We start from the raw sequence: 20,531 nt of genomic DNA, 5'->3' as shown, positions 1-20,531 counted from the left end.
TTGCGTCAGTGCCACAGCCCTCCTCGCCTAGTGCCCTCCCTTGGCCGTCCGTGGGGAACCGTGAGGCGGAGGCCTGCGCTCAGCGCCACTCTCCTCCTAACGCTTTCTTCGGGTTCCTTGTTTGCGCTGAAGAGACTCGATCTTGCCACGTGTGCGCCTTGTCCCCCGTATGTTCAGTGAGCGGCCTTGTTATAGTCGCCTGTAGTGGTGAAGAGCAGGGACCTCTTTCCTCATCTGTTACGTCATGTTTAGAGGACTTCTGATAAGACACGAGGGGACAAAGGATATCCGACTGGCACGTAGCAGGAATAGATCATTTCTTTGTATGCAGGTTGGTCACCATCTAGTTTGCGGGGTTTATGTTTTGTTCTATTATTTTGATTTCTTTCCGCTGATTTTAATCCACACTTTTCAGAAAAATGCTTTGTCTTGTTGGACCTCAGAGAAGCCTATTCATTTTTAGGCCTAGAATAAGTAATGTTTAAAACCACAGGAACTAGTCTAGAGACCAGTTGCTCGCCGCCCTGACCCCCGCCCTGCTGCGCGTCCTGCGGTGAGCGGCGCTCCCTTCGCGGTACTGACCTTCGGCCGCGCCTCCGGCAGACACGGGCCGGGGACCGGCATCCTCGGTTGGTGGGGCCGAACGCGAGCTGGCCGCAGGGCTCGCAGCTCGTCACGGGCAGGCGTGCTCTTGAAATATGTAACATATTTCCTTTGCTCTCAGTTGTACCTTTTCATGTTCTTATGAACTCAGAATGTGTCTTGAAATGTATATCTACACTGACATTTTTCCTGATACACTTATTAAATCGGTGGTTCGTATCATAATTCAGTGGAGTACACATAGAAATCATAGGTAGGGGCACCTGAGTGGCTCAGTCGCTTAAGCGTTGGACTTTGGCTCCGATCATGATCTCGAAGTTGGTGAGTTTGAGCCCCTCATCAGGCTCTGTGCTGACTGCTAGCTCAGAGCCTGGAGCCTGCTTCCGACTCTGTGTCTCCCTCTCTTCCTACCCTTCCCCCACTTATGCTCTCTGTCTCTCAAAAATGAATACACGTTAAAAGGAAATTTTTTTAAAAAAGAAATCATAGGTATAAGGTGGAGTGGGGAGTCGGTCTGACCTAGGCGTCCAGATGCTGAAAATACGCAGCTTGTCAAGACCGCTTGTTTATCGTTTGGGAGTTGGGGAGCGACACTCTCAGAGCCCACTCCCCGAGGGAAATACTCACATATGTTACAAGAGCAAATGAGCGAGTCTTGAAAAAGGGATAAAACGCACATTGGAGGCGAGTCACCCTGAAGGGAAACAGTGAGTGCGAAGATCGTGTAGCAAGAAAGCGCCTGTAGCAGCTGTGGGGGGATTGACCCCTGTGGGAGAGAGGCCAGGAAGGCTACTGGTGTGGAGAAGAACACTTAGGAGGGGTCTGGAAGGCCAGAGTCCTGTAGGAATCTGACACTTTGTTTTGTCTGACTCCAGAAGGAATGGAAGCGTATGTCAGAGTAGATAGCTGCCCAGAGGAACCCCAGCGACGGCTAAAAACTAAGGAAGAGGAAGATTATGATGACGGTCTTTACGATGCTGACATGGACATGGTTCGGTTTGATGACGACAGCCCGTCTCCCTTTATTCAAATTCGCTCAGTTGCCAAGAAGCATCCAAAGACTTGGCTCCACTATATTGCCGCTGACGAGGAGGACTGGGACTACGCTCCCTCAGCCCCCGCCTCCAGTGAGACGTAAGCACCTTTGGCGCGTGGTATGAACTCTTCCCGATTATTCGAAACAACAAATCCTCCAGCCATGGTTGCGGTGAAGTACACGGATGGAATCAAATCATAGCCTTATTCATATAGCCAAGCGTCAGGGATACTTGTATTTTGCTCCCTCCTTCCCTCAATGAAATCATGTGCGTTGTTTTAAAGCTGGATTTTAGCCACCTGTCTCTAGCTAGAGTTCTGCATCCCAACATCTCCTCTATTTGTGTCTCACGCAGAAGTTACAAACATCTGTATTTGAACAGTGGCCCTCAGCAGATTGGCAGGAAGTACAAAAAAGTCCGATTTATGGCATACACAGACGAAACCTTTAAGACCCGTAAAGCTGTGCAGTATGAATCAGGAATCCTGGGGCCTTTACTTTATGGAGAAGTTGGAGACACACTGTTGGTAAGTGACGGAGGAGACACCAGGTTGGGTCCGAAGACAAAGTCCGGAGAATTTTGAGTATCTAAAAGCTTCATAATTCATCCAGGTCTCCAATGGATATGATCTTCTAAAAATTATAAATGTTAGACAGATAAATGTGGATTCTAAGTTTAAAAAATATGAGTATATAGGGGTGCCTGGGTGGCCCAGTCATTTAAGTGCCTAACTCTTGATTTCATCCCAGGTCATGAGCTCACAGTTTGTAGGATTGACCGTCACATCAGGCTTCACGTGCGCAGTATGGAGCCTCTGGGGACTCTCGCTCTCTCCGTCCGTCTCTGCACATGTGCTCTCACCTTTCTCTCTCTCTCAAAATAAATAAGCTTTAAAAAAAAGTAAAGACTTTTGAAAAGAAATATGAGTGTACAGAATACAAATTTAACACTACCCATTTGAAACAGTCATTATGTAGTGTTAGATTTATATCCTTTTATAAATTTTCCACTAATTATATAGCACCGGGATCAGCAGACTGTGAGGCAAATTTGGCTCTTAGTGTTTTGGGACAGCCTATGAACTTAGCAGGATTTCCCCCTTTTAAAAAAGTTGTAAAGAAAAGAATGATAATAAGACAAACATGTAACATAGACTAGATATGGCTCATAAAGCCTAGAGCATTGACTGGCACATTCCAGAAACTGTTTGCGGACCCTTGCTATAGAGTGTTAAGAACGCTCATGCTGCAAAAAAAGGAATACTCAGTAAGCAGTGGTTTAAAAATGTAGGGAGACAGATGGTTGCTTGGGCCAACTCAGTGGCTCAAAAATGTTATGAGACGCCTGGGGGACTCAGTTGGTTAAGCATCTGACCTCGGCTCAGCTCATGATCTCATGGTTCGTGAGTTCAAGCCCTACATCGGGTTCTATGCTGACAGCTTGGAGCCTGGAGCTTGTTTCCGATTCTGTGTCTCCCTTTCTCTCTCTCCCTGACCCACCCTGGCTCTCTTTCTCTAAAAAAATAAACATTTAAAAAAATGTCCTGAAAGATGCTGATCAGTCTATATGGAGTGTTGAGCAGAGCACCATGCACTCGTTCCCAGTGCCAGAGAAGGACTTGAACCACACTAGGGGAGCTCTAGGAATAGAGTGCAAGCCCTTCCCGGCATTGGAGTGAGCAAGAAACCATGAGGCAGCCGAGCACGGGGCGGAACGATGTTCCTGTTCACAAAGAGAAGAGACAGTGAGGTCAGCTCCCAGTAGCGTGGCTCGGGGCCCATCTCCCTCGGCAGCTGGCACAGTGAGGTTGGCCTATGTGCACCCCTCCTGTGCTGTGCAGAAGGGTCCCAGCCCCTCCCCCGTGGCATCTGAAATACAGAAAACTGACGGCGTGCCTGAGAGCCCTCCATGCACTTGTCAAGGCAGCACCCACTGAGACTGATCAGGGGACGACACTCCCACAGAAGGTGACAAGCCTGCCGTAGGCTATGTGGGCTCTTTATCGCCGGTAAGGAGGTGTCCCGGGCCCAAAGCCCATTCTTCCATGACCAAGCGGGGATCCAAAGACTGTGCACACGAGACTGCTCTTCCCAACGAGGAGTTTTGTTAGATATTGCCAAACTGCCTTGGGCAGTTCTGTACCAGTTTATACCCTTACCAAGAGTATATGAATACCCTTTCCCCGCATCGTTGACGGTATAGATGATAAGCCTTCAGAAAATTTCATTTCCGTTTCCCTGGCTAGTACTGAAATGGTAGATTGTTTCATGTTCGTTGACTATTTACATGACGCCCTCTGTGAATTGCCTGAAAGTTGGTCCAGTTTTCCATTAGGAATTGCTTACATATTTGTAAAAGGCTTTGTGCATTGTGGATATTGGCACATTATTTTCAAATAGTTTTCTCAGTCTGCCACTTGTATTTCTGTCCTGCAAAGATTTTTAGTCTTTATACAGTCAAGATCTTTTATCAGTGTTTTTTTTTATATTTTTCGGGATATTTTTCATTTATGTTTTCTGTCTCAGAATGGCTTCATCACCCCCAACAAATTATATAAATAGCCTATTTTATTCTCTTACTTTTATAGTTTTATTTTTCCAGTAAGGATTTTAATTGCTCTGGAAGTTGCTCTTGGATGTAGTGCATGGTATTAAATAAGGATTTCCCTAAATGACGGCTAACTGGCCCAGTAGATCCTTTCTTCAGTAACCTACAAATGCCTTCTTAATCATATACTTCGTTGCTAAAATCTGGTTTTTTTTCATTGATCTGTTACCATACTATTTTGATGGCGCCGCCTTGTCCTGTGTTTTGATACTTATACAGCAAGTCTTTTTTCATTGTACTTCTTCAACATTTTAATTAGCTATCCTCGCACAATTTTTCTTCATAAGCTTTATTTACCTATTTTTTGTCTGTTCCGTCCTGGTCCTGGCCGGCGGGGCAGTCAATCGCGGGTTCCTGAGGAGGGAGTGAGAATAGGGGAGCAGGGAGCACAGAGAATTAGGCAAGACAAGCGGTTCTGATCATGCCCCAGTTTATTGAGAAAATACCCACACCTATATAGGGATCAGGGCAGGAAGCTGACCCTGGTTGGTTGCTAGGAAACAGGGTCAAGTGATTATTAGAAAAAGGGGAAACAGAAACTGAAATTTCAAACACAGCATCTAAAGGATCAGTAAGAAAGCCCAGACTTGTAGACTACAACGCTGGGCAGGGGTGCAACTGACAGCACTTAAGCCTAAATGCGGTTGATCTTTTGTTCTAGTGGCTACTCCAGTCTGACCGTCTCCAATCCCTGAATCAGGAAATGCACTTCCCTAGCCGATCTTTCTAATTCAGGTAGCTCCCTTCAGGGAGCGATACTTCCTTGCCTGAGGCGGCTGAACTTGGCAGCTCCTTACAATTTTTTAATTATCCAGTAAAAATAATTCAAAAGACAAAAAATATATACAAGGAAGGGCAAACTTTCCCAGACTTGCAATCCCGGAGTCTGATAGGCAATCATTACTGGCACTTTTAATATTACCTTCCAGAGATAGTGTATAAATAGATAAGTGTTTAGGTTTATATTTTAAACAGAAACAGGAACACTATATAATTGTTCTATGCCTTGATTTTTTAATTTAACAATATATCTTGAATATCATTTCATATGAAGATATATAGAGCTACCTTATTTTCTGATTTATGTGCCTTCTTCTCAAGTGCACATGAAGCACTCTCCAGGGTAGATCATACTTTATGCCACAGAGCAAGTCTCAAATTTTTAAAGAAAACTATAGTCCAATATCCTTTGTGAATATAAATGCAAAAATCTTCCACAACACATATGTATACACCATGATCAAGTTAGATTTATCTCAGGAATGCAATGTTGGTTCAACATCTGAATGTTAAGGCAATATACCATATTAATCGTATAAAGAACAAAACTTCCATGATCATATAGTAGGTGGGGAAAAAAACAGTTTGACAAAATCCCCTACCCATTCATAATGACAAGAAAACCTGTCGGTGAACTAGCAACAGAAGGCAAGGTCCTTCACTTGATGAGGAACATCTAAACACATTTATTATATGGTGAAAGATTGTTTTCCCCCTGAGATTGGGGGGAAAAATAAGAGTCTACTCTTGTCACTTCTATTTCCTATTGTATTGGAAGCCAGTGCAGTAAGCCAAAAAGACAAACAAAAAACACAAGCCAACAACCAAAACACAAAAACAGGAATTAGAGACATTAGCATTAGAAAGGAAGAACTAATACTGTCTTTATTTGCAGATGACATGATCTTATATGTAGAAAACACTAACTAATAAGTAACAAAAAGTCATAGGAAATTGGGATTGCAAGGGACATACTCATGCTAATACAGACCTACAGAAAACCTACAGTCACCGTCATCCTTGGTGCTGAAACTCAAATCCTTTTGTTAAAGATCAGGAGAAAACACTATTTGACATTTTACTAGAAACCCTAGGTTTTTTTTACAAATCTAGTTTTACAAGTAGACTATCCCTATTTGACATTTTACTAGAAATCCTAGCCAGTGTTCTTTGGAGAAAAAAAAAATTCGGATTGGAGAGAAAGAAGACTTATTACTTGAAGATTAGGTAAATAGATGGCACGTGGTGGGAGCAAGATTTCCCAGAAGTGAATAAATCATGTGATGCTGGGTTCGAGTTGGACACATCAGTGTGAATTCTTAGTATAGTAAGAAAGTACTCCAAAAGATAAAAGGGTGGGATGACGTGAAAGGAGCACCGAGAAGCCCGGGGCGGGGGTGCTGGTGGCCTGCGCTCTGCCAAGCCCAGCCGCCTCCCGCAAGCAAGTATCGCTCTGGACTCACCGGACGGCAGCTACGTCGCCGGAGTGCTCGCTGGAGATTTGTGATCAGAAATTTTAAAGGGCTGCTTGCAAAGCTGTCTGATTTTTCGGCTCCACCATTCTGCTGTTCAAGTGTAGACAAGGAATGGGCTATGTAATGGTTTTTACCAAATGAGTGGTTTTTAAGACAAGAATGCAGATGGAAGCAGGTTTTTTTTATTCTTGAAATGCCCAAAATACAGTATCCTCAACGACCAGAGACCGCCAGGGAGACCGAGGCACGCATGCAAAGGCAAAGGGCCTTATTACGGGTTCGAACTCGTACTCACAGACTTTTCCAACGCAGTGGATCCGTACTGTGAGCCCCGAGCAAGGGCTGAGCAGGGATTTTATGGGGTTTGGGAAGGGGAGTTACAAGAAATTGTGACATAGGTACAGTGACCCACTCATAATGGTACAACAGTATTGGCAGCAGCTCTAACCATACACATTGTTCAGAGCGTTTGTTACTTTTGGCGGGACTCAATTACAATATTTAGGGTATCTTTGAAATTAGCCAATTACAGAGCGAATTCAGGGTCTTGTTCGGTGACCATCGGGTTAACTTTAACATTAGGTAGCAGGATCCTATCTAAAGTTTCTATCTGTAGACCTCACCTTTAGGAATGTGGGGAGAGGTAGCTGGCCTTCCCTAATTGGATACCGCAAAGTGATCTCTTCTGCCTCAGGTAACGTGTAACTGCCTGACAGTTCCGGAGAGACTGACCCTTAGACATTCTAGTTTAGACGGGGGGCCTCTGTCATGGAGTCTGTTAGGTTCAGATTTTGTCCTTACATTCTCATATCATCCCGACCTCAGACCCAGAGCCCCTGTCGATGTCTTCACTGTTCTTAACTGCGGCCTCCACATTACTGCTCTTCCTCCTTCCTCCCTCATAAAGCTCAGGCCATCAGATGATGCTGTGCTCAGCCGTCCTCCTCCTCATCCCAGCGCATTCAGTGAAGATTTTATCCCCTGAGTCACTGTTGTCCTCTCCACTGGTGGGGAACTTAGTGCCCAAATGGTGGGGAAAGGCTGAGAGGAAGCTGTGTCCTCAGCAGACGTTGAGAAGCTGTGACGAAGACTTCCTGAACAATTGAAATAACTTTAAAGAAATGGAAAGGGGCCTTTAGTGAAAAACCTAAATGGGTTTCTGAGCGGTTATATAGAAAGAACAAATATTTTGAGCTTTATGTGGGCTCAAACCTCTACAATATGGACAAAAGGCAGCTTTTGTCTTCTGGACATGGGCCACACTGGTTGATCCGCTGTTTTAGGACTTGGTCTTCTATTTCACTTTTACTTGCAGATTATATTTAAAAATCAAGCAAGCCGGCCATACAATATCTACCCTCATGGAATCACTGGTGTCAGTCCTTTGCACTCAGGGAGACTGCCTAAAGGTAAGTGTCCCCTCACTAGTCTAAATCCGCTTGCCTGTAGATACAGATGAGGTGGCGGCCTCAATAGCACTAGCATCATACTGGCCCTCGCCCCAACCACAAGGTATGATGGAGACACCTCTATCACCTCACTGTCCTGGATGCTATAATTTCCGTAAGGATTACATCCGTACACTTTCCAGTACGCATAAGAAAATGCTATATTTTTTTGTTTTAAACAGACATATGTAGTTTTAGAAAATTATGAGGAAAAACATTCCTTTGTATCCACCCAGTTATTTCCTATTACCAACGCTTTTTATGCCTAAAGATCCAGACTTCTGTCAGGCATCACTTTCATTCAGATCACGTCTCTTCAATCTGAAGAACTTCCTTTAGCATTCTTCATGGTACAAGTATGATGGAAATAGATTCTCTTCATTTTATTTTATTTTATTTTATTTTTCTTCATTTTATTTTATTTGAAAATGTCTTTATTTTGTCTTCACTTTTGAAGCCTAATTTTGCTGGACACGAAATTCTGGGTTTGAAGGGTTTATTTTTTCCTTTTAGCACTTTCCAAATATTATTTGACAATCTTCTGGCCTTCATGATAGATGAGTTTTGATTCCATTGAATTATTCTTCCCCTGGATGTTATTTTTCTCTGACTGTGATTCTCTTCATATTTATCCTACTTGGGGTTTACTGATCTTCTGGGATCTGTAAATTTGTCTTTACAAATTTGGAAAGATTGTGGTCATTATTTCTTCCCTAATAAATTTTTTACCTTATTCTCCGTACCCTTTCCCAGGTCTCTAATTATAAGAATGTTTGACCTTTTGGTATCGTCCTACATGCCTTAATGTTTTCATCCTATTTTTTTCTTTCTCCCTCTCATCTGTAGGTTGGATAGTTTCCATTGACCTATCTTGAAGTTCACTGACCTCAAACTGGAATTTCTGAGTCACAGTATACATATTTTTATTTTTGATAGATAGCCAGACTTTTGCCCCCACATAAAGTTACAATTTGCAGTCCTACTACTCACATATGAAAGGGTGATTCCCCATATTATTGATATCTAGACCTGGATGGTTTTTGAAAATCCTGCCAATCTGGTAGGTGAAAAGAGGTGTCTTGATGTCTTTTATGATTTCATTTTAAAATTATTTTAAAATTTTAATTCCAGTACAGTTAAGAGTGTAATTTTACAACACCCAGTGCTCATCACCACACGTGCCCTCTTTCATCCCCTTCTCCTAGTTTACCCATCCGCCACCCACCTCCCCTCTGGTGACCATCAGTCTGTTCCCTATAGTTGAGTCTGTTTCTTGGTTTCTCTCTCTCTCTCTCTCTATCACTTTGCTCTTTTGTTGTGTTTCTTTGATTCCACATATGAGTGAAATCATATGGTATTTGTCTTTCTCTGAATGACTTTTTTCACCTAACATTATATACTCTCTGGCTCCATCCATGTGGTTGCAGATGGCAAGATTTCATTCCTTTTTATGGCTGAGTGATACTTGTGTGTGTGTTTATACCACATCTTCTTTATCCATCCATCTGTTGATGGACACTTGCATGCATCCATATCTTAACCATTGTAAATAATGCTGCAATAAACATAGGGGTGCATGTATCTTCCAATTAGTGTTTTCATTTTCTTTGGATAAATACCCAATAGTGGAAAAACTGGATCATATGGTAATTCCATTTTTAACTTTTTGAGGAATTTCCATACTGTTTTCTCCAGTACCTATGTCACTTTGCTTTCCCACCAACAGTGCATGAGAGTTCGTTTTTCTCCACATCCTCCCCAATACTTACAGTTTCCTGTGTTTTTTTTAATTGAGCCTTAGGCAAGGGACACAAAAGCAAAACAAAAACTGTTGGAACTACATCAAAATAAAAAGTTTCTGCACATCAAAGGAAACCATCAACAAAACAAAAAGACAACCTACTGAATGGGACAAGATATTTGCAAATGACATATCCAATAAGGGGTTAATATTCAAAACATATAAAGAACTTCTACAACTCAACACCAAAAATATAAATAATACAATTAAAAAATGGGCAGAGAATCTGAGTAGACATATATTCAAAGAGCGGACATAAAGATGGCCAACAGACACATGAAAAGATGCTCAACGTCGCTAACCATCATGAAAATGCAAATCAAAGCCACAACGCAATATCACCTTATAACTTAGTTACCAGGGCTAAAATAAAAAAGATGAGAAATAAGTATTGGAGAGGCTGTAGAGAAAAAGGAACCCGCATATACTGTTAGTTTGGAATGTACATTGGTACAGCCACTGTGGAAAACAGTATGGAGTTTCCTCAAAAAATTTAAAATTGAAATAACTTATAATCTAATAATTCCACTATGGAGTACCCAAAGAAAATGAAAACACTAATTTGAAAAGGTATATGTGCTCCTATGTTTATTGCAGCATTATTTGGATATCACATCTCTTTATACAATACATGAGTTAAAACTTAAGTGGGTCGTCCTTTGCAATATCTTTAGGCCTGAAATTCTCAGAGTCAACTGGATTATCAACTGTACCCTACCACTCTGATTTTGATATCTCTATTTTTTAAGCACTTGGTATTTTTGCCTTCTTCATAGATTTTCAGTTATTTATTATAAACACTTAATAATATCTATTCCATGTAATAGTGGACAGACCATTTCTTTTTAAAAATGTTTTAATGTTTATTTATTTTAGAGAGAGAACATGAGTGGTGGAGGGGCAGAGACATACACACACACACACACACACACACACACAGAATCTGAAGCAGGCTCCAGGCTCCAAGCTGTCAGCGGAGAGCCCAATGCAGGGCTCAAACCCACGAACCATGGGATCATGACCTGAGCCGAAGTCAGATGCTCCACCAACTGACCCTCCCAGGCACCCCCAGAGCTTTTCACTTTTTTAAGTTTTTATTTTCATTCTAGTCAGTTGACATACTGTTATATTAGTTTCAGGTGTACAATTTAGGGATTCAACAATTGTTTCCTTTGCTGTGCAGGGGCTTTTTATCTTAATGAGGTCTCAACAGTTCGTTTTTTATTTTGTCTCCTGGCCTCAGGGAATCTATCTAAAAATAAAGTTGCTACGGCCAGTGTCAAAGAGGTTACTGCCTATTCTCTCTTCTAGGATTTTTATAGGTTTCAGGTCTCACATTTGGGCCTTTAATCCATTTTGAATTTGTTTTTGTGTGTGGTGTAAGAAAGGGGTCCACTTTCATTGCTTTGCATGTTGCCATCCAGGTTTCCTAATACCATTTGTTGAAGAGACAGTCTTTTTCCCACTGAGTACTCTTTCCTGCTTTGTCAAAGGTTACTTGACCATATAGCTGTGGGGCCATTTCTGGGTTCTCTATTCTGTCCCATTGGTCCATGTGTCTGTTTTTGTGCCAGTACCATCCTGTTTTAGTCACTACAGCTTTGTGATATAACTTGAAGTCCTGGATCCACTTTTACTAGAAAACAATTGCATGCATCTTAAACTTATAATAGGTACAGGTTTAGTTTCAGTTTATTGAGAAACTTGACATGTATATATAAATTTGTAGAGCCCTTGAAATAACAACATGATTTACTAATATGTGGCTTGTTATACTCTAATCAAGATAGTTTGTGGTTTGGGTGTGCATAGGTGTGAAACATTTGAAAGATATGCCAATTCTGCCAGGAGAGATATTCAAGTATAAATGGACAGTGACTGTAGAAGACGGGCCAACTAAATCAGATCCTCGGTGCCTGACTCGATATTACTCAAGCTCCGTTAACCCAGAGAGGGATCTGGCTTCAGGACTCATTGGCCCTCTCCTCATCTGCTACAAAGAATCTGTAGATCAAAGAGGAAACCAGGTGAGTTCTTCTCTTCCCAAGCTCTGGGTTTGATGGACCGATGATGAGTATGAACTTCTCGATGCTTGCTGTACTCCCTCAGTGTATGTCCCCTAATAGCCTGCACAACTGGCCAATAAAAGAAATGAGCTGCGTTTCTCACAGCTGCTAATTGAATTCAGTTTGATGTCATAAACTTGCCTGCTGGAGGAACAGGAGAGCCTGGGCTCTAGGATATTTCAATAATACTCATTCCCAGTCTAGAAGTCCACTTCCTGAGGGTGCTTGGCCAGCTCAGTCAAAAGAGCACGTGATTCTTGATCTGGGGGTCATGAGTTTGAACCCCTCATTGGGTGCAGCGATGACTTACATAAATAAAACTTAAAAATTGTTAACTCCACTATCTATAGGTGGTCTTGCCATATTTAGATGACCCACAAATGTATATCACAGTGTGACTCAAAATTAACAGATCTGCAGTATCTATCATAGTGCATGGCATGTAATAGGAGTTCCATAAATATTTGTTGGGCAAAATACAGGAAAAGATATAATATCTTTCAGAAATGTTTAAAATTAAAAAAAAAGAAATGTTTAAAATTTAGACCATTTATGCTGCTTTAAAACAGTAAAGTTAAATTGTCTGAATAAGAAAAGCCTAATGCTTGTCAAAAACTCATTGACTGGATCCAGAACAACTCAATGCCATATTGCTGAGGCTTGACCACATGTCAGTGTGGTTATGTGTGAATCATAGGATTTGTACTAGTCTGAAAACATTTCATCTATGTAAGGAATAAAGCACGTGAACTTTAAAACATGTGGCACACAAACCCAGGAGGCATGAAGTTGGCCAAGTACCAGTCCTGAAATTTTTTCCCAATTATAGTTTTCCCACTAGTTTTTGGAAGAGGGCTGAAATGTACCTCTATATTTTCCGGTCTCCTCCCCTCAGCATTTTGATTTTTGTAGTGCTACGTTACACAAATTGAACTTTACACCTATTAGTGAAATTTACACATTAAGTCTTAACAGATTCTGTTAGCAAGTGACTCATAATTTTGGTTCATATACAAACTGCTTTTCTGAAAAGAACTTTAAACTTTTTAAGCAGAAAACTTAACGGGCATCTGGGTGGCTCAGTCCGTTAAGCATCTGACTTCAGCTCAGGTCATGATCTCAGAGTTCATGGGTTCAAAGCCCGCATTGGGCTCTGTGTTGACAGCTCAGAGCCTGGAGCTGCTTCGGATTCTGTGTCTCCCTCTCTCTCTTCCCCTCCCCCATTCATGCTCTGTCTCTCTCTCTCAAAAATGAATAAATATTTAAAAATTTTAAACAAAATTAAGGTATTAGTGTTAGTTAACATTTTATGGTCCATCTTAACTGTGTTATTTGATTTCTGTTTTTAGTTTTGTATAGATTGGTAGCTTTGTGGAAGGGCATGTGCCAGTTGGAAGTTTAGGAAAGGCATGAATCTTACACCTAGTAGTGCAGTTCACACATTAAGTCTTAACAGATTCAGTTAGCAAGTGACTCATAATTTTAGTTCATATACAGACTGCTTTTCTGAAAAGAACTTTAAACTTTTTAAACTAACTTTACTAATTTGTTTAGTGACTTGACTAACTTGTTTAAGAAAAACACTGAATAATCACTCGAGTCTTTAAAGAATAAAAATCTTCTAATCTGAACTTGGAGGAAATGAGGCGGCAGACTGTATCGAAAAATCAGCCGACATTTGGCTCTGGGTCCAGAAGAGACGAAGTTAGTGGGTCCGTCACCCTCTTGCTTTGAGAGCACATCTGCTCTAACCGTGAACTCACTGCTGGTGGCATCTGCTCCTCCTCCCAGGCCCCGGTATGGGCCACAACAGTGGCTCAAGGGAGAAATGGAATTGAACCAAAGGATTCAGCATAGATATAGCACACGTGTGCCGTCACTTCTGTGTAGACTGCTAATTCCTACTGAACAAGACTCATAGCATTTCTTTCTTTCAACGTGTGCAATTATCAGATGATGTCAGACAAGAGAAACGTCATCCTGTTTTCTGTATTTGATGAGAACCGAAGCTGGTACCTCGCAGAGAATATGAAGCGCTTTCTCCCCAACGCAGATGCAGTACCGCCCCACGACCCCGAGTTCCAGGTCTCCAACGTCATGCACAGTAAGTAACGCAGCAGCACTCGAGTCCAGTGGGTGACGGATAAAGGGAAATTGAAGCCACCAAATTGATGGGCAGATATTGATTGATATGACAGGGAAGAGTCTTACTTCCTTAAAAATTGTTACATATGAACATACATAGTTTTCTATAAGGACATAAATGTGATCATATAATGCATACCCTTTTGTCTTTTAGAAAGTGTCAAATATTCAGAGAACTTTATTCTTAAGGGCTAAATCAAATAACACAGAACTTTCATTTACCCAAATATACATAATCCATCCTTACTATAAAATGCGCTCAGGGCTGGGGCGCCTGGGTGGCTCAGTTGGTTAAGCAGTCAACTTTGGCTCAGATCATGATCTCACAGTTCATGGGTTTGAGCCCCGCGTCAGGCTCTGTGCTGACAGCTAGCTCAGAACCTGGAGCCTGTCTTCAGATCCTGTGTCTCCCCCTCTCTCTGCCCCTCCTCTGCTCATGCTGTCTCTCTCTGTCTCTCAAAAATAAATTAAAAAAAAACATAGAAAAACATAAAAAAAAAAACCTGCACTCCGGGCACCTGTCTTGTTCTGCTGGTAGAACACACAACTCCTAATCTCAAGCTTCGAAGTTTGAACCCTTCATTGGGTGTGGAGATTACTTAAAACTAAAATTTTATTTTATTTGTTTATTTATTATTTTTCTTTTTAGTGAGAGAGAGAGAGAGCACAAGTCAGAGCTAGAAAGAGAAAGAATCTTAAGCAGGCTCCATGCTCAATGCAGAGCCCAATGTAGGGCTCAATTCCAGGACCCCAGGATTCCGACCTGAGTCAAAATCAACCAATTGAGCCACTCAGGTGTCCCTGGGGAGGATTAATGTTGAAATATTGCCATTCATACAAAGTCTGAGGTTGTCTTTGTCTTATTTCATTTCCAGATATTCCAGAAATACAATTGACATATAACATTGTGTAAGTTCAATGTGTACAGTGTGTTGATTCGATACACTTACATACTGTGACATGATCACCGGCATGATGTCAGCCCCATAAATATCATTTCCTGTTTCTACTGAGGACATTTCACATCTACTCTCTCAGCAACTTTCAAGTACATCAACTATAATCACTATGCTGTAAATTAGATCCCCAGAACGTATTTGTCTTATAACTGATAGCTTGTACCCTTTGGCCAACACCTCCGCGTCTCCCCCACCGCTGGTAACCACGGTTATACTCTCTGTTTCTATGAGTTCAGCTTGCTTAGATTCCACACATAAGTGAAGTTATACAGTGTTAGTCTTTGTCTGTCTGATTTCTTTCACCAATGACCACATTTCCCTGATGACTAATGATGATGAGCATCTTTTTGTGTTGACCCATCAACAGTCGGACACTTAACTGACTGAACAGGTGCCCTTCCTCTGCCCTTTTTAAAAATCAGGGTTTTTTGTTGTTGTTGTTGTTATTGAGTTTTATGAGTTCTTTATATATTTTGGAAGGCAGCTATGCTCACCACTATACCACCAACGCACTCAGTTCTTTATATATTTTGGATATTAACCCCTTATCAGATGAGTTGAGGATATTTTCTTCTATTTCTTAGGCTGCCTTTTCATTTTGTTGATTGTTCCTTTTGCTGAACAGAAGCTTCTTAGTTTGATGTTGTCCCATTTGTTAATTTTTCCTTTGTTGCTTGTGATTTTTGTGGCATGCTGAGACAAATAAACACCAAAACCGATGTCAAGGAGCCTTTTCCGTGTGTTTCCAGCAGTTTTACGCTTTCAGGTCTTATGTTTAAATCTTTAATCCATTTCAAGTTCATTTTTGTGTCTCGTGTAAAGGGTTAGCTTCTTCTCCAGGTGCCTGTCCAGTCTTCCCTCCACCACCTATTGAAGACACTACCTTTTCCTCATTGAATATTCTTTATATTTAAGTTTGTTTATTTATTTTTGAGAGAGGGAGAGAGAACACAAGCAAGTGCGCGAGCAGGAGAGGGGCAGAGAGAGAGGGAGACAGAGAATCCCAAGCAGGCTCCATGCCGTCAAAACATAGCCTGATGCAGGGCTTGATCCCATAAACTGTAAGATCATGATCGGAGCCAAAATCAAAAGTCCGATGCTTAACCAACTGAGCCACCCAAGTGTCCCTCACTGAATATTCTTGATTGCCTTATCAAGTATTAGTTGGTCATATATTTAAACTTTAAGTTTTTTTAATGTTTTATTTATTTTTTGAGAGAGAGAGAGAGAGACATGGGATGAGCAGGGGAGGGTCAGAGAGAGAGGGAAACAAGGGATCCGAAGACAGGCTCCAGGCTCTGAGCTAGATATCAGCATAGAGCCTGATGTGGGGCTCGAACCCACAACCATAAGATCATGACCTGAGCCAAAGTCAGATGCTCAACTGACTGAGCCACCCAGGCGCCCCTAAATTTTTTAATGTTTATTTATTTTTGAGAGACAGAGACAGAGTTAGAGTGGGGAGGGGCTGAGAGAGGGGGAGACACAGAAGCCCAAGCAGGCTCCAGGTCTGAGCTGTCAGCACAGAGCCCGACGTGAGGCTCAAACTCACAGACTGTGAGATCGTGACCTGAGCCGAACCCAGATGCTTAACTGACTGAGCCCCCGGGTTCCCCAGTTGGCCATATATTTAAGGACTTATTTCTGGACTTTTGATTCTGTCGTATTGGTCTATGGCTACTGTTGTGCAGTGCCGTGCTGCTTTAATTACTAGAGCTTTTAGTACAGCCTGAAATGAGCAGTTGCGATGCATCTAGCTTTGTTCTTTCTCAAGATTGCTTTGGCTTTTCGGGGTGCCTGGGTGGCTCAGTCAGTTAAGAATCCGACTCCTGGTTTCGGATCAGGTCATATTCTCACAGTTCGTGAGTTCAAGCCCCACGTCGGGCCCATGCTGAGACTGTAGAGCCTGCTTGCAGTTGCCTGTCACTCCTCGCTCTCTGCCCCCCCTCTGCTTGTGTGCTCTTTCTCTCTCTCAAAATATATAAATAAACTTTACAAAATAAATTTAAAATAAATGAATAGTCATATTTTCCATCAGCATTTGCCACGTAGCTCATTCTCTTTTGCTACCAGTTTGAAATGCTGCCTTTCTCATGTACTACATTCCTGTGTATATCTGTATCTCTTTCTGGACTCGATATTCCGATGGATATATTCATCTATACCTGCAGAGGACCACACCTTCAACTACAACAGATTTATAATATCTCTTACGGCTTTATAGGGCAAGAAGTTTCGATTCTCGCTTAGTTGCCCTAAGCTAGAGTCTGAACATTGTCTAGCGGATTTGTGGGCCATCGTGCAGAATAGACAGACATTTATTGAATAGATAGATGGATAGATATAGGGAAGAGGCATTCAGAACAATTCCCTTTATAGAAGGAAGTCACGGTTCCTTTTCTTTAGCTTTTTATTTAGAAATAATTTGAAACTTACAGAAATTCTACAAGAGTAGTATGGCGAACTCTCATATACCTTTTAGCCAGATTCACTAATTTTTAATATTTGTCCATATTTATTTATCATTCTTTTTTCTCTATGTACTTTTACTGCTCATTTTCCAGTTGAGAACAGGTTGCAGACATCATGCCCTTTTACCTCAGAGTGCTTCACTCTGCATTTCCTATGAGTACAGATATTCTCTTACATAACCGGAGTGGAGTTATGAAACTGAAAAAAATTTAACATTGCTGCATACAATATTCCACTTGTATAAATCGATGCTGTCTTTTGTAGCATTTCCCTCTCCAGTTCATGGAGGGTCAAGGTCTATGACTCTTCTCGCTTTCGAATTGGGAGCTAGCTGATCAAGTACCAACAATGTAGTGCGTTGGAAAGTATAGCGCTACCTCTTCTTGGGAATAAGGTAGTGGGCGTTAACATATCATTATTTCTCATCATATCACGACAACCCAAAAAAATAAATCAAATGTCTTATTCCCATTTGGTTTGCAGGCATCAATGGCTATGTTTTTGACAACTTGCAGCTGTCGGTTTGTTTGCACGAGGTGGCGTACTGGTACATTCTAAGCGTTGGAGCACAAACTGACTTCCTGTCTGTCTTCTTCTCTGGATATACCTTCAAACACAAAATGGTCTATGAAGACACGCTTACCCTCTTCCCATTCTCAGGAGAAACTGTCTTCATGTCAATGGAAAATCCAGGTTAGCTATTCATACTATTCATTTACTAACAGCGGTGATCTCTTCACTCGCCGTTCATCTGTCATGCTGCCCACTCGCTCCCGTGGGGGCGGATACTAAATGGTTCAAGTGATCTTAGTAATTGCAAGGCATTTTAATAATGGCACCACATCAAATATTTACCTGAAAGTCTTTCCCCTATAGAGTGCCTTTACTTACCATTGCCCACACTTTGCGTGTGTTTACCACACTGGAGTGGTGAATACATATTTATTGATGCAGTCAGCACGTGTGCTTTGTGAACAGCGGTACTGTGGTGTGAAGGCCACCTAGAAGCCTTCGCGGGTACATGCACACTCTTGGTGCACACCCCCCCAGACCCAGACTGCTGGGCGGCCTTCGGGATAGATGTGGCCGTCACTTTCTCATCCTCCCTCCCCCTCCCTAACCACGGCTGTCAGGAAAAGCAGTGACATGGCCTCAATCCAGCACAGACCTTGCTCCTTAGTAATGGGGGCGGGGAAGAGCACGTCAAACCACTGCAGACTGTAGCTCCTCTCTCACCCTGACATAAACCCTCACGGCGAAATTTCTGGGGAATAAAAACCAGTCTCATCATGTATAAACATATATTCACCTTTATACCCAGAAACTTACTGTACTTACAAGGGATGGATGTTTGTGCCAAGTGCGTAAATTTAGAAGAACCTGGCAGAACTCCAGCAGTGTCTCTAGAAGTATCTTGTATATGTATGTCTTTGTTATCTGTTTTCCAACTAATTTTCGAACTCGCAGAGGACAGAGACCTTGTTTATCTCATCCATCACTATACCTCCTAATGTTTATAGTTCTTGGCCTACAGTAAGTGCTCAATAATTTTCTTTCTATTAACAAATGAATTAAGTATGTACAAGAAGGTGATAAAACATTGTGTATAATATGGTTATAACTGTCTAAACCAAAGAGAGAAATTGTGTGCCTGTGTACGTGTGTGTACAGGTAGAGAGAAAGAGAGAGAGAATCCCAAGTAGGGTCCATGCTCTGCATGGAGCCTGATGCGGAGCTCAAGATGGGACTCGACCCCATGACTGCGAGATTGGGACCTGAGCCGAAATCAAGAGTTGGCTGCTAAACCCACTGAGCCACCTGCCCCCGCCCCCCCAGCATGATGGTTTCAGGCTTCGTCCGTGTCGCCGCAGGGAACAGTGCTTCATCCTTCTTATTACTAGGCAGGCCACTTGATACCCTGCTGTAAGCACATGTCACCACAAAAATGAAATGACGATCATACCACGTGACAGCAGTGCTAGCTAATGCCACGGTGGTCATCAGACTGTAATATAAATGTATCAAATCAGTATGTTGTGCACCTTAAACCTACGCAATGATTTCTGTCCATTGCACCTCAATAAAAAACAAAACTATAGTCAGCAGGTTGATCACCTATTTTGGTAAATAAAGTTTTATTGGAACACACACATCTACACAAATATACAAATTTTGTGTTTGTTGACCACGTATCTTGCAGGCTTGCCAAATTCAGTAATAAGATCTAGAATCCTATACGGTTTTCTATGTAGGCAATCAAATTGTACACACATATTGACAGTTTTGGTTTTTCCTTTCCAATCCCTATGTCTTTTATTTTTTATATGTGTGCCTCACTTTTGAGTAAAATTGGTAAGAGCATGGGGGAGAACACCACACATATCACAAGTTTTGACGAGTCATATTTTTATTATCATGGGGTTTGAAATATTTTCTAAATTCCCCTGTGATTTCTTCTTTTACCCATAGTTATTTAAAAGTATTTTATTAAATTTCTACACATACGGGCATTTTCTAGTTATCTCTCAGTGGCTCATTTCTTATGTTGACTTTACTGTGGTCAATGACATACTCAGTATGACTGTAATCGTTCGCGACTTGTTGAGACTTGCTGTGCGCCCAGCGTACGGTTTGCGTTGGCTAACGGCCCAGCAGAACTTACAATGAATATGTTTTCTGTGCTCGGTGGCGGGCTGTTACATATTGGTCACGTTTATCAAGCTCCCTTGTTATGTTGTTAAATTCCTTATAAGTTTACTTCTATTTTGTCTGCTTCATACAGTTACCATGTTGAAAGCTTTAACTATGATTGTTCAGTTTGTTATTTTTCTCTTTTTTAAACTTTTTTAATGTTTATTTCTTTTTGAGAGAGAGATAGAGTGTGAGCAGGGGAGGGGCAGAGAGAGAGGGAGACACAGAATCCAAGGCAGGCTCGAGGCCCTGAGCTGTCAGCACAGAGCCCGACGTGGGGCTCGCACTCACGAACTGTGACATCATGACCCGAGCTGAACTCGGACACTTAACTGACTGAGCCACCCAGGCGCCCCTGTTATTTTTCTCTTTATATCTGTTAATAACAGGGTTTCAAAATAAATGAGGCAGCATAAAATCACATGCTTAAAAATTTGAGGAGATTGT

The 20,531-nt window shown here is 41.7% G+C and overlaps 1 protein-coding gene across 7 annotated transcripts in view; it reads left to right on the top strand.

The window, feature by feature from the left end:
- Nucleotides 1-20,531, top strand: part of F8 (coagulation factor VIII) — a 128,234-nt gene that overhangs the window by 42,680 nt on the left and 65,023 nt on the right. For 5 of the 7 annotated variants that reach the window (XM_029929516.1, XM_029929513.1, XM_029929517.1 and 2 more), the window contains exons 8-13: nucleotides 1,479-1,737; nucleotides 1,995-2,166; nucleotides 7,818-7,911; nucleotides 11,564-11,778; nucleotides 13,771-13,921; nucleotides 17,877-18,086. In XM_029929516.1, the coding sequence (XP_029785376.1) occupies nucleotides 1,479-1,737; nucleotides 1,995-2,166; nucleotides 7,818-7,911; nucleotides 11,564-11,778; nucleotides 13,771-13,921; nucleotides 17,877-18,086 (1,101 nt within the window). The remainder of the gene's footprint in view (nucleotides 1-1,478; nucleotides 1,738-1,994; nucleotides 2,167-7,817; nucleotides 7,912-11,563; nucleotides 11,779-13,770; nucleotides 13,922-17,876; nucleotides 18,087-20,531) is intronic. The other 2 variants (XM_029929514.1, XM_029929515.1) reach the window with 2 other exon arrangements.

This window comes from Suricata suricatta, chromosome X (genome assembly GCF_006229205.1).
Source record: "Suricata suricatta isolate VVHF042 chromosome X, meerkat_22Aug2017_6uvM2_HiC, whole genome shotgun sequence".
NCBI lineage: Eukaryota > Metazoa > Chordata > Mammalia > Carnivora > Herpestidae > Suricata > Suricata suricatta.
This window is presented reverse-complemented; position numbering and strand designations above follow the sequence as displayed.